General features: G+C 38.9%; 1 protein-coding gene across 2 annotated transcripts in view; it reads right to left on the bottom strand.

Moving 5' to 3' along the window:
- Nucleotides 1-15087, bottom strand: part of nrip2 (nuclear receptor interacting protein 2) — a 40653-nt gene that overhangs the window by 19057 nt on the left and 6509 nt on the right. For both annotated transcript variants that reach the window (XM_041257145.1, XM_041257144.1), the window contains exon 2: nt 4945-5112. In XM_041257145.1, the coding sequence (XP_041113079.1) occupies nt 4945-5112 (168 nt within the window). The remainder of the gene's footprint in view (nt 1-4944; nt 5113-15087) is intronic.

Here is a 15087-nt window from a genome sequence, read left to right as displayed (position 1 = left end):
GATGCATCTTCCACTTCTTAATGATGGACTTCACTGTGCTGAGAGGGATAATAAGCACCATTGAAATTTTCTTGTACCCTTCTCCTGCTCTGTGCCTCTCTACCACTTTATCCCTGACTTGTTTCCGAAGATTCTTGGTATTCACGGTTGCTTTGTTTGATCACTATGTGAGTTGCAGCTTGAAAGTGTTTATATACCTGAGGGAAATTATGTACAAGTTAAACCACTTTGAGTACAACTAGGCTGAAACCATTTCACAAATTTTGTGACCTTTCAAATAAATCATTTAAACCTGACCTGACTTGGGGCTGCAGTGGCAAAGGGGTTGAATACTTATGCAGCTGAGATTAAGCTATTTTTCTCTGTAAATCTTACTTATTTATATATATCCTAAATGCACTTTAACTTTATCAATGTGGTGTAGTTTGTGTAGATTCTACATGTAAAGTTTAATTTGAAAGTGTCATGGAGTATGCTCAGGAGCCAACAAAATGTGAAAACTTTGCAGGGGGGTGAATACTTCTGTAAACCACTGTAAATAGCTCCTATTCTAGAATAGATTTAATATTCACCATCCAAACCTTACTTCTCAGAATTATAGATTGCAAATACTTAGCCATTACCCTTTCTGATCATTGTCCCCTGAAATTAATACTGGAACGGGGAACTGAAGCCCCTCCTTCACACAGTTAACCCCTATTTACTTAAAGACCCTGAATTTGTCAAATTTATGGAAAACCAGATTGACCTGTTTCTAGTCTCAAATAAAAACTCATCCTCGCATGGGACAACCTGGAAATCCTTAAAAGCCTTCTTGAGAGGTAAGATTATGTCATACAGTGTTATAGACAAAGAAAAAAGAGAGAACAGCTTAGCACACTGAAAAAGGATATTATGCCAGCTTGAAAAAGTACATGTTATATCTAAAAACACTGAAATATTTAATCAACTGTACCAAAAATGACTGCAGCATAACAATCTCTGTTATTCAGAGATTGTTATGCTGCAGTCATTTTTGGCACAGAGATGGCTGAATTACCCATATCCATAATTGGTTTGATGAATATCATAAAAATGAATGTTTTGCCTACATTTTTATATTTATTTCAAACAATTCCTCTAACAATTCCAAAAATGTTCTATATTAAAATTCAAGAAATAATTTCCAAATTTCTGTGACATCATAAACATGCTAAAGGCTTCTAGACTTCAGGCCCCATTTATTAAGGGGGGGCTGGCTTTGTCTAATTTTGAACTATACCATCTTGCTTCCCAGCTTCGTCATATATGGGTCTGGCTCAATTTGAACAAAATCAGTCCAACATGGATATTGACAGAACAACACATCGCTGATCCCATTCCGCTGAGTGCTCTCCCTTTATAGGATCTAGAACAATAATGCTAACAATAACTAAAAACCCTATTATATTGAGTACATTCAATTGCTGGCTGGAGAGCCATACACTTCTTGGTCTCCAGCACAATTAGTTTAAATACACCCCATTTAAAGATAGTCCCTTTATTCCTAAGGGCATGGCAGGAGGAAAAAGGGAATTGAGTATCTCGGAGACTTGTATAGGGATAATAATTGTGTTAGCTTTAAACAGATAACGGATGCAAATTAGCAACTGGGTGAAAATAAACTCAAAACTTTTTTTTCCCCCAAAACCTCCTGAGTCCCCATTTGAAAAAGACATTTTCAACATTTCATCCCCCAAAGGTTTAATCTCCAGAATGTACAACGTTGTGAATAATAATCTGAATCATAACCACACAGGGATTAAAGATGAATGGGAAAAAGACTTGCTGTGTGAATACAGAATACAGGATTGGAAGAGATTGCTGGAAAATTCACAGCTAATATTAACATGCACTAAACGCAGACTGATGCAGTTTAACACTCTGTATCACACGTATTACACACCACACAGACTGATGCAGTTTAACACTCTGTATCACACGTATTACACACCACACAGACTGATGCAGTTTAACACTCTGTATCACACGTATTACACACCACACAGACTGATGCAGTTTAACACTCTGTATCACACGTATTACACACCACACAGACTGATGCAGTTTAACACTCTGTATCACACGTATTACACACCACACAGACTGATGCAGTTTAACACACTGCATCACACGTATTACACACCACACAGACTGATGCAGTTTAACACTCTGTATCACACGTATTACACACCACACAGACTGATGCAGTTTAACACTCTGTATCACACGTATTACACACCACACAGACTGATGCAGTTTAACACTCTGTATCACACGTATTACACACCACACAGACTGATGCAGTTTAACACTCTGTATCACACGTATTACACACCACACAGACTGATGCAGTTTAACACTCTGTATCACACGTATTACACACCACACAGACTGATGCAGTTTAACACACTGCATCACACGTATTACACACCACACAGACTGATGCAGTTTAACACACTGTATCACACGTATTACACACCACACAGACTGATGCAGTTTAACACTCTGTATCACACGTATTACACACCACACAGACTGATGCAGTTTAACACTCTGTATCACACGTATTACACACCACACAGACTGATGCAGTTTAACACTCTGTATCACACGTATTACACACCACACAGACTGATGCAGTTTAACACACTGCATCACACGTATTACACACCACACAGACTGATGCAGTTTAACACTCTGTATCACACGTATTACACACCACACAGACTGATGCAGTTTAACACTCTGTATCACACGTATTACACACCACACAGACTGATGCAGTTTAACACTCTGTATCACACGTATTACACACCACACAGACTGATGCAGTTTAACACTCTGTATCACACGTATTACACACCACACAGACTGATGCAGTTTAACACTCTGTATCACACGTATTACACACCACACAGACTGATGCAGTTTAACACTCTGTATCACACTATTCTAATCCTCTCGATCATGATGTCATCGCCAGTGCAGAACTTCAATCACCACAATGTCCTGTATAGTACATCACCTCCTCCCTGGTTTTTTTTCTGGAGCTCTGCATCCCATAAAATTATGACTCACACAAACACTGTTATTTTTTATTTATCACCAATTACAAAACTGCACAATTACAATTGTTTTTCAATGTATTTTTAAAGAATGTATGCAATGACAGTTCTGGACAATTTAATTTTGCACGGCATGCTGAATACTTGTTTTTTCCTGGACCCTCCGCATTTGATCTCATCAGATAAAAAAACAAAAAAACAGCAGTTCTGCTACTGTAAATTGTGAGAAACCCATCTGATAAGTCAGGTACAGTATATGAACATATTCCAGTTGACAGTCGTTCACAGATGAGTTACTTTTCTATGTAAAATCTTTTAGGTTTAAAGTATATTATTTCATAAAGGCTAACATTCTCTACCACAAAATCTAGATGAAAAAACACATGAGCCTGTAGTTACTTAAAGTCGCAATGTCCCACAGTCATGTTGATGCCTGTTTGTCCAGTCCAGATATAATAGCTTCTGCTTTCAGCTGTAGGGAGTTAAGAATTTAATCTCTAAATTGTCTTGTAACTCGGGAGTAAAACAAATTTAAAAAAGGATAACCTTTTTTTTTTTTTTCAAAAGGTGCTTTTATTTACTGGTAATATTTTACAGGAATCCCCTGTATATCTGATATTATCAATATAAGGTATTCTCTTTAAAACATGTGGACATGCCCCTCTGTTTAGTTAATAGTTTTTAATACTCTAATGCACAGGTTCTTCAGGAAAAGCTAAGGTTGAGCTGAAGGAAACAGGGTCTTCAGGCAGTGCTCAGGCTCCAATTAGAGAATGGAAGAGTAAAGCATAGTAATAGGTATTTACCAGGTTAGTTTCATAGGTGACTATCATGAAGACTATTATACATTTCTATACATTCTACTCACTTAAATTAGCTTAAAGCTAGCACAGTCCTATAAGACACTATCTAGAGTGTTCAGTAAGGGTTTACTGGTTTAATATATAGCTTGCACATATTACTGGCAGTAATTTCAGGAAAACAATCTTAGTGTCTCTGAAAAGTATCATTCCATTGATATTTCAAAATTTGTTTTCAGACTTAATCGGATTCCAGATTTAACAAAGAACAGTATCAAAGAGCATATTCTTTCTTTTTCTCAACAGCCTAATCACTATTCAAGAGCAAAAGGTAGTGCAGACATGTCTTACCTCAACCCAGGTTTAAACTTGTTGAGGATGTATAGGCTGTATAAGGAAAAGTTTCCGAACTCGATTGCACAATTTTGGATTTACAGAGACACAATTCAGCAGTTAAACCTTTGCTTCGGACAACCCAGAAGTGACACATGCTCAAAGTGTGACAAACTATACGGTCAATTAATCTCAGCTTCTTCTGACGCAGAAGAAAGATTCAGAGTCACAAACAAAATATATATACAAAGGAGTGGGACACTCTGCCACATGTATTTATTAATTTATTGTAGCTTGACCATTTGATACAGTTTTATATTGGCTAAAATATGTAAGGGTGCCATTCTGAATTGTACCTTACTGAAATGTTGGAGCATTGATTATTTGTTGGATATCAGGGTTTTCCCAACAAGATGAATATATTTTGTAGCTTAAAATATTTTTTTATGGCATTCAAAGCAAAATAATTAATTCAAAACACTTAAAATGAACTCCCCTTCAATGATAATGCAAGACCTGGGGCTTGTTCTCTGGTAAGTAAAGCTTAATTTGCTTAATTTAAGCTTTTGTAACTGGTAGACCAATTACATATTGTAATACCTGAGTATTAATTCAAATTACACTTTTATATTCAGAATACAGTATCAATAACTAAATCATAACATATTAATATGAAAGTATAATTTGATGTGATATGTAGGATTCCCTAGGAGGAAAGTCCATACCGTGCAGTGAACAATCAGGGATTTCCTTGGTTTATAAATCTCCTCCTTCTGGTCACCCTTCTCTTCCACCAGTGGCGATCGAACCTGGGAGCCAAAGTCTCTGCCCTCCCCTCTCAGCCGGGTGATGTTGCCTTCGAGCAAGCGCCGCTGCACGATACTGTGAGGCTGCTGTGGGGGGAGCAAAGAACAAAAGATCCCTTACAAAAAAAATTGAAAACTGAAGATATTTATTGAAATCTGTAGGACTATGTAGTCTTGCTCCTTGTCAACGTTTATTTTTCAGGGGCTCACAAAATACCGAAATAAATCACCATGTAGGCTAGTCACTTTAAAAGATCTACCGTGTATCTTCTTATAGTTACTGTATGTAAAACTGTACTTATTTGATTGCTCTTCACTGGAACACCATAAAACCTGTTAATTATTATTAGTGTTCTGCATTTCCAGTTTATTCTAAATTTTACCTACAAATTTAAGGATTTTTTTTTTTAACTGAACGTCCGTTTCTTCTGATTTCTAAACTGTGGCAGGATGAAGGGCGATAAAATCTGGCTCTCCGACAGGTGGAGACACCAGAGGGAGGAACCTGCGTGACCTCACCAAGATCGATTATACCTTAGGTAAAGTCCAGTTGTGCCGGCCATTTTGGGAAGGTCAGATACACAGATGCTGCAGGTTACGCAGATATCAAGGTCCTACTATTTCACAAGCACAAATGATTAGCGGTTGGCTGGGATGGCTTGATGGAGGTGTGGCCAGTAGTACAAAAGGAAACTGTGTGGACTAGCAGGGGATACCTTAGGGAGCACTGCGTTGGCCAACTTGAGCAGCTATATGGGACCTGAGAACTACTGATTGTGTTTAATCTGCATGAAATGATTTGTGAACCAAAAGCAGAAACATTGGGCAACGTTCCCTTCCTACTTCGTTTTAGTAGTGAGAGATGTGCCGCAGTGTTCGACCGGGTTCTCCCCCTTTGAGCTCTTGTATGGCCGACAGCCTCGCGGCATCCACAATCTGTTGATAGAAGGGTGGGAGGAACACAAAGGTTTGTCCAAAAATGTAGTGCAACATGTATTTCTACTCCATGATCGCCTGGATTTGGTCTGTGGTTTGGCCCAGTACAATCTAAAATCGACATCATTTCAATCAAAATGCACATATTTGGTCCTTTTGACCAGGAAACAAGGTAATGCTGCTTCTTCCCACATCAGAATCCATGTCATTTTATTGAAGTCCTGGCACGCAAGGGAGGCTTTATTTATTGACCCAGGCAAAGTTGATTTTGATTTTGCAGGATGATTTTGGACCCTGTATAGAGGCCCCTAGCACACAGAGCATTCCGATGGGGGAACAGTTGCTTCCAGAGCAGCAGAGAGATCTGAGTAAGTTAACTGAGGAGTTCAATAATGTTTTTAGTGCTGTGCCCGGCAGAACTAATCTTAAAAATGACAAAGTTATTGTGGCAGAGCAAAGCTCTGCCCTTTAAATTGGCAGGGATGGGGTTAACTTCCCCTGCCTTTTCCACTGTCTGCTCTTCTTTCCCATTTTTTTCAAAAAAAAATAAATAAATAAATAAATAAATAAATACTGCTCTGAGCCTCTAGGTGGCGCTATCCCACTCTGACACCAAATGTGGCAGGCTGGCGAGTGGATAGAGGCCCAGAGACAGACTGCAGTTCAAAAAAATAACTATTTTATTATAAATAAACACAAAAATGAAAGGGCACAAGGGCCAAAACAAAGCAATTTCAACACAAAGAAAGACAAAAAGCAAAACTTACAAAAATAACAATTTCCAGGCTGGGCAATGCCTTCACTGGATTCAAACTTTCCAAGCAACCAAAAAAAACCAACCTGCTTCCTCAGCTCCCTCTCCCCAAATGAGAAGCAGAGGCCTCCTTTTATATCAGGTGGCTGGGCGCTGATTGATCGTTAATCAACCTAATCAACTAATCAACCCCAGCCACCTGAACATAATAAACCCAGGCAGGCAGGGGAAGTTAACCCCATCCCTGCCAATTTAAAGGGCAGAGCTTTGCTCTGCCACAGTTATATAAATGCATCCCTAGAACCGCCAGACCGGTCATATTGACCGGGTATAACAATACATGATTTTTTTTTTTTTTTTAAATATAACATACAATTGTCTATTTTTTACATACAGTATTCAAGACACACCCCCTTCTCACCTCTGGGCCACATCACTATGTATTTCATTGTGGAATGTGGGATGGTGTGGCTGTATGCTAATCTTTTATGACACATCTTTTTTGACATGCACAGTGTGTGGACAATGCGGATTACACATTTTTTATAGACTATATAGAAAAATATTGAGATATTATTTTGTTTTATTTGAGAGCACAGATATTTGCCCTGACTGGATTTGTACAACAATAGCTCCAAGGTGGCCACTTATCTGGCAGCTCACCTGGGAGCTATCAATCTTTTTTTGATACAAGGAATATAACAGGGAAAATATCAGAAGGATATATTTCATTTTGGAACTAGCCACAAAGCTTTTACACAAACATACTGCAAAGCTGCACTCAGTGTACGCGTGCCAGGTAGGTAAACAATAATAAAACTTCTAATGGCTGTGCCCATGTGACAGAGAAAGAATGAATCTTGGTTATAAATCCCCCTCCCAACCTGTGAAGGTGCTGTGTAAAGGGAACAGTGTGCCCCGGACTGGATGGTCTGATTCATTCCAGGGAAAGGTGGAAGTTGCCATCTAGAAAGGAGGCGGGGCTACGGTACACCAAATCATCGCCCCAGAAGGGATGCTGTGTGGCAACTGCGGATTGGTGGAGAAACTGTTGCAATCGCAAACCAAGGGGCCGTGACAGACATTACATAAGGGGCCATAGCTAAGTGATCTGTTCCTTTTTTATGGTTGCGAGCGAACCAAAAAGAAGAATCAAAAAGTTCTGTGAGTGTTTACTGTTTGTTTGTTTTGTCGTGCCTAATTATACTTGTTTGTTCTTGTTAGATGGCTAGCATGATCCAAAGCTGCCACTTAAGGCCAGAACCAAACCCTAACAACACTGTGTATCTTGTGTGTGTTTAATACTGTGTTTATTATTTTTGGACTATAACTCATGGGATTATTATTTGCGGGTATAACGACCTGGATTACAAACAGGATCAATTAAAACATTGTTTTGACCTCAAACATACTTGTTTGTCATTACTTGAGCACTGCATCACCTCTACACCTGCGCACTGCAAACCACAGCCCAATAGGAATCAGCAATATGTCTTCATGCAGAGTCAAAGTACATCTTGTTGGATTGTGTTATTTTGAAAGTGCCATGCATCCTGTACATAACAAGAATTTAGCTATTTTTTTGTTGTTTACATTATATCTGTGTGGCTTGTTATTCAGGGTGTTTGTAAAGTATGTTTCACTAATAATTTTATTTAGCTGACATCTTTATCCAAAACGACTTACAAGTGTATGAGAAGTGGAAGTTATAAATAAATACAACAAATAAACAAATAGAGCAATACAATAAGAAGACAAACAGCAGACAGGCTACATTACATACAGCACAATAGGAGCCGACACACCAGGAAGTAGTGTTATATTTCTTTTTTATGTTAATTTTTATGATTCCGGTTTGCATACTAGTTTCTTTTGAAATCTATATTTTATTTTATTATATTTTTTTGTCTTTTGTAGTTTTGCTGTATGCACCATGTTTATCTTTAATTTTCCATTTAAATACAGTGCTTCTGCTATACAAATGTTAGATATGATATTCATGAATTTATCCGATAATTTGTCTTTCATTTTCATATCAAAGGCTTTTAAAAATGTTCTAGATTCTGGTAAACTTGTTAAATTTGCAGACGACACAAAAACAGGAGGAGTGGCAAACACTGTTACAGCAGCAAAGGTGATTCAAAGGAGACACTGAAATTAAAGAAGGAATCTATGAAAAAGATCTAGGAGTTTATGTTGACTCAGAAATGTCTTCATCTAGACAATATGGGGAAGCTATAAAAAAGGCCAGCAAAATGCTCAGATATATAGTGATAAGTGTTTAATTTAAATCAAGGGAAGTAATGTTAAAACTTTAAAATGCATTAGTAAGACCTCATCTTGAATATTGTGTTCCATTCTGGTCACCTCACTACAAAAAGGATATTGCTGCTCTAGAAAGAGAGCGAAGAAGAGCTACCAGAATTATTCCAGGTTTCAAAGGCATGTCATATACAGACAGGCTAAAATAATTGAATATATTCAGTCAGAAGACTACGTGTTGATCTGATTCAAGCATTCACAATTCTAAAAGGTATTGAAAATGTTGACCCAGGGGACATTTTCAACCTGAAAAAAGAAACAAGGACCAGGGGTCACACATGAAGATTAGATAATGGGACATTCAGAACAGAACATAGGAGGCACTTTTTTACACAAGGAATTGTAGGAGTCTGGAACCAACTCCCCAGTAATGTTGTTGAAACTGACACCCTGGGATCCTTCAAGAAGCTACTTGATGAGATTCTTGGATCAATAAGCGACTAACAACCAAACAAGCAAGATGGTCCGAAAGGCTACAAACGAGAGGGGGCCATTCTTATGTTCTTATGATTTTACTTAATAAAAATCTAAGTACACATCTTACATGTAGACTTTCTAATACTCTGCTCAACTCATCTTGAAACAAGTCCTCTTTAGACAAAATGCATAACAGATGGAATTTGGATCTTGCTTGAGATAATATAGCTCTAAACTGGAAAGCATACTGGGTACAAACATCAGATATCACTATGAATGAAAATCTACATTTAATGCAATATAAACTAATGACAAGAATTTATTACACCTGGAATGTTTTAAACAAATTTAGCAATAGCATTCATGACTCATTCTTGTCAAAAATGTACTAAACCTGAGATATCATTTTGGCTGGATAGTGATGTCATCTTCACTTGTTCTAAAGAAGCTAATCCAGCAAAACCAAAAGTCAAGCTCAGCTCCTAAAATCCAGCAATGGAAAAACTTAAAGCTTTACAATTTAAATACTGAAAAAAGATGGCAGAAGATAAAAACAAAATAGCTCAATTTGAAAAGATCTGGGGCAGGATGTTGGAGGATCTCTGGCTCTCCAATTCTTAGTTGAAAAAAAAAAAAGAAGTGGACAAATACATGTAAGAAAAGAACATAAGAAAGTTTACAAACGAGAGGAGGCCATTCGGCCCATTGTGCTCGTTTGGTTGTTAGTAGCTTATTGTTCTCAGAATCTCATCAAGCAGCTTCTTGAAGGATCCCAGGGTGTCAGCTTCAACAACATGTGTCAGTTTCTCTTTGATTCTTTGTTTGCTGTCTTCCTCATTTCGGAAATGTAGACTAACAAGTTATTGTACAACAATTGCTAAGGTATGTAATGGTTTTGCTTATATGTGCATAGGTACAAATACCTTGTAATGTGACCCCTCCCGCACCCCCACTGATTCACTGTCATTTATTGTCTTTTTGGTTTCGTGTTATTGTCTGTTAAAGTTAAAACAATAAAAACAGTTTTACAAAAAAAAAAAAAAAAAAGTTTAAGATGTTTGAGTTCAAGGTTTTATATGATTTGTTGGATCTTGACTAGAATGAAGGCAAAGGATAAGAAGCCAGAGATACCCTCTCAGAGGGCTTATAAGCAAAGGATCAGTTTTCTCGCACTTACTGATAGTCAATGTATTCAGAGATTTCGAATTAATAAGCAAACAGTAGTTGATTTATGCAGTATACTCTGTTTAGATTTTGAACCCAAGTCATGTGTTTTTACTGCTTTGCCTGTTGCAAAGGTAACTGTAGCGCTAGTTTTTTGTGCAACAGGTACATTCCAGACACCAACTGCAGGCATTGCTGCTGTTTGTTGATTCTATTGAGAATTGAAAGCTTTGTTGCCAAGTTTGATCCAACGTGGGATTGAAGATTTCGTTGGGGAGAGCAGAGTTTTTGTACTGGACACTTCAACAGATTGAGTTTCCAAACCAGCAGACCAAAAGTCTAAGCTTCAAGGAACCGTTGAGTATTTAATTCCAGTTGCATCTTCCTTTCATGGAACTAAATTAATTAACCCATTGCAGTCAATTTATTCAGCGCTTGTCAGGTTCAATTTATTTTCACACACTCTGTTTATTTTACATGTGGTGTTTAATTTTTTTTTTTTCAGAGTAGAACAACTTTAAAAGGCATTAAATTGCAAAAGAACACTCAGTACTGTATCTCCAGCCAAGCCCCACCCCTTGTTCGCTGTATTTTTCACATACCTCTTTATAGACGTGCATACTGATAAATCCTCTCCTGGTCAGTCGTTTTATCACCAAACTCCTCAATAATGCGATTCAAGTTATTATTTTATTACTGTAACATCTAAAAGCTCTGCAAATGTCTGTAATATTCTTTAAGCGCTGGATGCGGAAGCACCTATCTCCTTTGTTTGTGTCCATCTTATCTCTGTGGTGTATGGGGCTACTGTATTGCTCAGAAATGCCCTTTTTTCAGCTTCATTTGGCTCCTGTCATTCTTACTCGACCATTGAAAGGTTTTCTTTGCTTTTTCTGGAGAAAAAACGACTAGAGACCTGTGCTTTATGTCTTTTTGATGATGTCGGACAGGGTTTTGATGATGTTGGACAGCAAATGGCTAATTATAACACATTCACATAGAATTTATTTATTTTGCACACTTTGCATGTGAAATAACTTTTAATGAAACTTGATAACCATAAGCTACTAACAACCAAACGAGAAAGATGCCCGAATGGCCTCTTCTCATTTGTAAACTGTTCTTATGTACGTGTGGTTTTTAATTGTTTAAATAATAAATAAAACATGTAGCCAATTGATTGTTTTATAATAAGTGTCTTCGTGCAGCTAACTTTGACTTAGTACAATGTTTTATATCATTGTATCTTTTTCTACATTCTGACAAGTCTGTTTTACAGTGGAAGTGACGTTTATTACTTTGGCAACTTCTAGCCAAGGTTTTTTTTTTTTACTTATAATTAGAACCATCTTTACAGGACCCAAATAAATCAGAAGTGCGATTCTGTACCTCCTCCAACAACATTTCTATTTCTCATTTCTATCTCTGCTTCCTCGTTCATGGTGTTTCACTCTTTGCCAGATTTCCATTTATAAAGTTACAGTGCTGAAATTGACATTTTTATACAATTAATTAATTACCATATGCTTTACTGAGTCACAACCCTCACAAATTTGATTATATTAATTGCCCTGATGGGAAAATAGCGGGAGCTCAAAGATTGGCACCCCACGGGCAGCATGCACACAACTTTGCATCTGCACAAGTCTCTGCCCATGCCTGGAGTAAATTGAGCCCAAAATTACAAAAATAAGAATGTAAAACAAGCTAGCTGCTGTACCACACAGAGATAAGCAGACATAAACAAAGGAGGGAGCTGCTTCCGCATCTAGCAGATATTTGCAGAGCTTTTTGAGATGTTATAGTAATAAAGTAATGACTTGGATCGCATTATTGAGGAGTTTGGTGATAAAGCAAGTGATCAGGAGAGGATTGATCAGTATGCACGTCTATAAAGAGGTATGTGAAAAATACAGCGAACACGAGGTGGGGCTTGGCTGGAGATGCAGTACTGATGTCGCTTAGCATTGCAACGCCCTTTAAACTGGTTTACTTGGGAAAAAAAAAATTTAAACAGCGCTTTAAAAATAAACAGCGCATGTGATAATAAATTGGACCTGACGTGCCTAACACGCGCTGAATAAATGGACTGCAAAGGGTTAAAAATGCCCAAATCAAGTTAGAATTAATTCACAGGCAGGAAATTCACAGGGCTGGGTGAAGAATATGGGTTAGTGTTTGGAGGCTTAGCCTCGAGGGACTGATTGATGGCCTGCAGGCCAGGAGTACTTGTTTTGAACTGTTAGTGGCCTGCAGGCCAGGGCTAAGGATGGGGTCTGGATTTTTTACCGAAAGAATCTCGCACGGCGGAGGTAGGCCCCATTGGTCCCTGGGACCCCCTCAAAATCATAGAAATCCTCTGACTCTGCAGAGAATACTTGGAGGCATGGTCCCATGCGCCGGGCCATGCCCTCAGAGGACAGAAAGGTTCATAGCTTGAAAAGAATCCCTGTCTCTGCGAGCCACCCTCAGAGAGGTGAGGCAAGTCCTCCAAGGCACTCTGCAGGGGTATCTGGTTTTTTAGTATTTGGTTTTAGTATTTAAGGATTGTAGATGACCACAGATCTCACTGGTACAGTGAGAGAAAAACAATAGAGTCTATGGGTGAGTGTGGCAAAGTGGTTGATTGAGTACAGATGCAGGAGTAATGCAGTGCACAATGAACAGACAGAGATTTGTAATCCAGTTAGAAAAATACTTTTATTTATAAAATCCAGGTTTGGTGAACCAAACAATGATCTCCGGCAATACACAGCAATGTGTAGTGCAAGGTGTAAATAATAATGGGTTTGCAGTCCCAAACAATAAACACAAGTAACCCTCCCACAATGTACAAACACGGTCACCAGTCCTGGGTGCGTGTTGTAGTACTGGTGGTGGATGATACAGTTTAATGCATGACAATAGTGTAGTGCTGTTTCGTGTTTTGTGCTGGCCATTAGCGACAGACTAAACAAACACTCAAGATATGTTATCTCAATACTGCACAGGTCCTTCCAGGTTATTTCTTGTAACCAAAGTGAAGGAACAGATTACGATTCTCTGTCTCCTTTTATGCTGTCACACATGAACCCTTGGTAAACGAGTGCAACCGCCTCTCTAATCTGCGGCTGCCACGTCGTTTTCCTTCCGGGTCAATGCGTTCTTGCAACGGAGTCTTGCCTTTTTTGCCAACTTCCCAACCCTGGGAAAGAACTGTCAGACCAGCCCATCCAAAGAACTTCTCACTGCTTAGCCCCCTCACAAGGTGACTGATTCAACCAAGAATCAGTCACAGTAAGGCAAGAAAATAACGCATGAGCTGTGAATGAACAGTGTGGCCGGTGGTCACCTCTGCGAGACTCACTAACCCCCCACAAGGATGGACCACCAGCTCTGTGCAAGGACCACACCTGTGAAGACAAACAAAAGACCACGTGCCCATGCGCAACAAAAAACAAGAAGGATTAACAAGGACAAAGAGAGAGATGGTTAGTAAGACGGGCTATGTGCATCCCTCCACTCGGTGTAGAGGAAAAAACTCTCTGTTAGGAGGAAACCTCTGCATACTAGCAATTGATTGGTGAGCTGCTGAGATGTCTGTAGGAAGAGAATGAATATAGAAATTAACTGCTGCTGATGACCAGCGACCCATGGTTTATATAAGGTGATTACTAACATTTGCTTTTGCTGCTGACGAGGCTGCGCAGATCCTGAATGGTTGTGGGGTATAGAACTGGGGAGAGAGACCTGCTGTAGTGTAGGAGGACCTGGTAGATGAAGAGAGGGCTGGTGACATGTATTCTCTTGCAGGTGAGAGTAGATTGGAGTTGAATAGTTCAGTTGAATATAACATGATGGAACTGGGGAACCTGAAGAGGGATTGGACTGCTGAAGGGACCAGACTGCGAAACTCAGTGATCTTCATTATTAGACAGTAAAATTGAGGGGAAGGAGAGCAACAATGAATAGCTGCTGCATACTTAGAAGCTGAAGCGAGGTTGAATTCTGGGATGTTGATAGTTGAAACTGATGTTGAAGCCGGAGCTGGCTGGGTTGCTATAGCAGGGGGGAAGGCTGAAATATTTGCGGCGGACGAAGGGGCAGATGCAGAAAAAACTGCAGAGGCAGTTGATGTTCCTGCTGAAGTGACGTAGTGATCTGTATTGAAGATGAGCTGCTGGAACTTCATTTGTTGATTGTTCCAGTGTTGCAGCAAGGTGTACCACATTCTGATGTCTAGAGAGATGAGATGCTGACCATTTTACGTGTTAGTTAATACAGGATCGATCAGGAGTTTGCTACTATCATGTCTGCTTGGAATGGAAAAGGTGAACTCACATTCAGAGATTTGGGTTTCACAACTCCAATCATTCTCCTAATAGTGGAACTCCATAATCAAGACAGATTTCCAGTCTTGTACCACATCTCTCACCATGTATTATTACTTGTAATATTTGAGAGGATGAGCGGACATGTTAGATGGGGAT

The sequence above is a fragment of the Polyodon spathula genome, chromosome 8 (assembly GCF_017654505.1).
Source record: "Polyodon spathula isolate WHYD16114869_AA chromosome 8, ASM1765450v1, whole genome shotgun sequence".
Lineage (NCBI taxonomy): Eukaryota > Metazoa > Chordata > Actinopteri > Acipenseriformes > Polyodontidae > Polyodon > Polyodon spathula.
The sequence above is the reverse complement of the archived record's forward strand: the minus strand, read 5'-3'. Positions and strand labels throughout refer to the sequence as shown.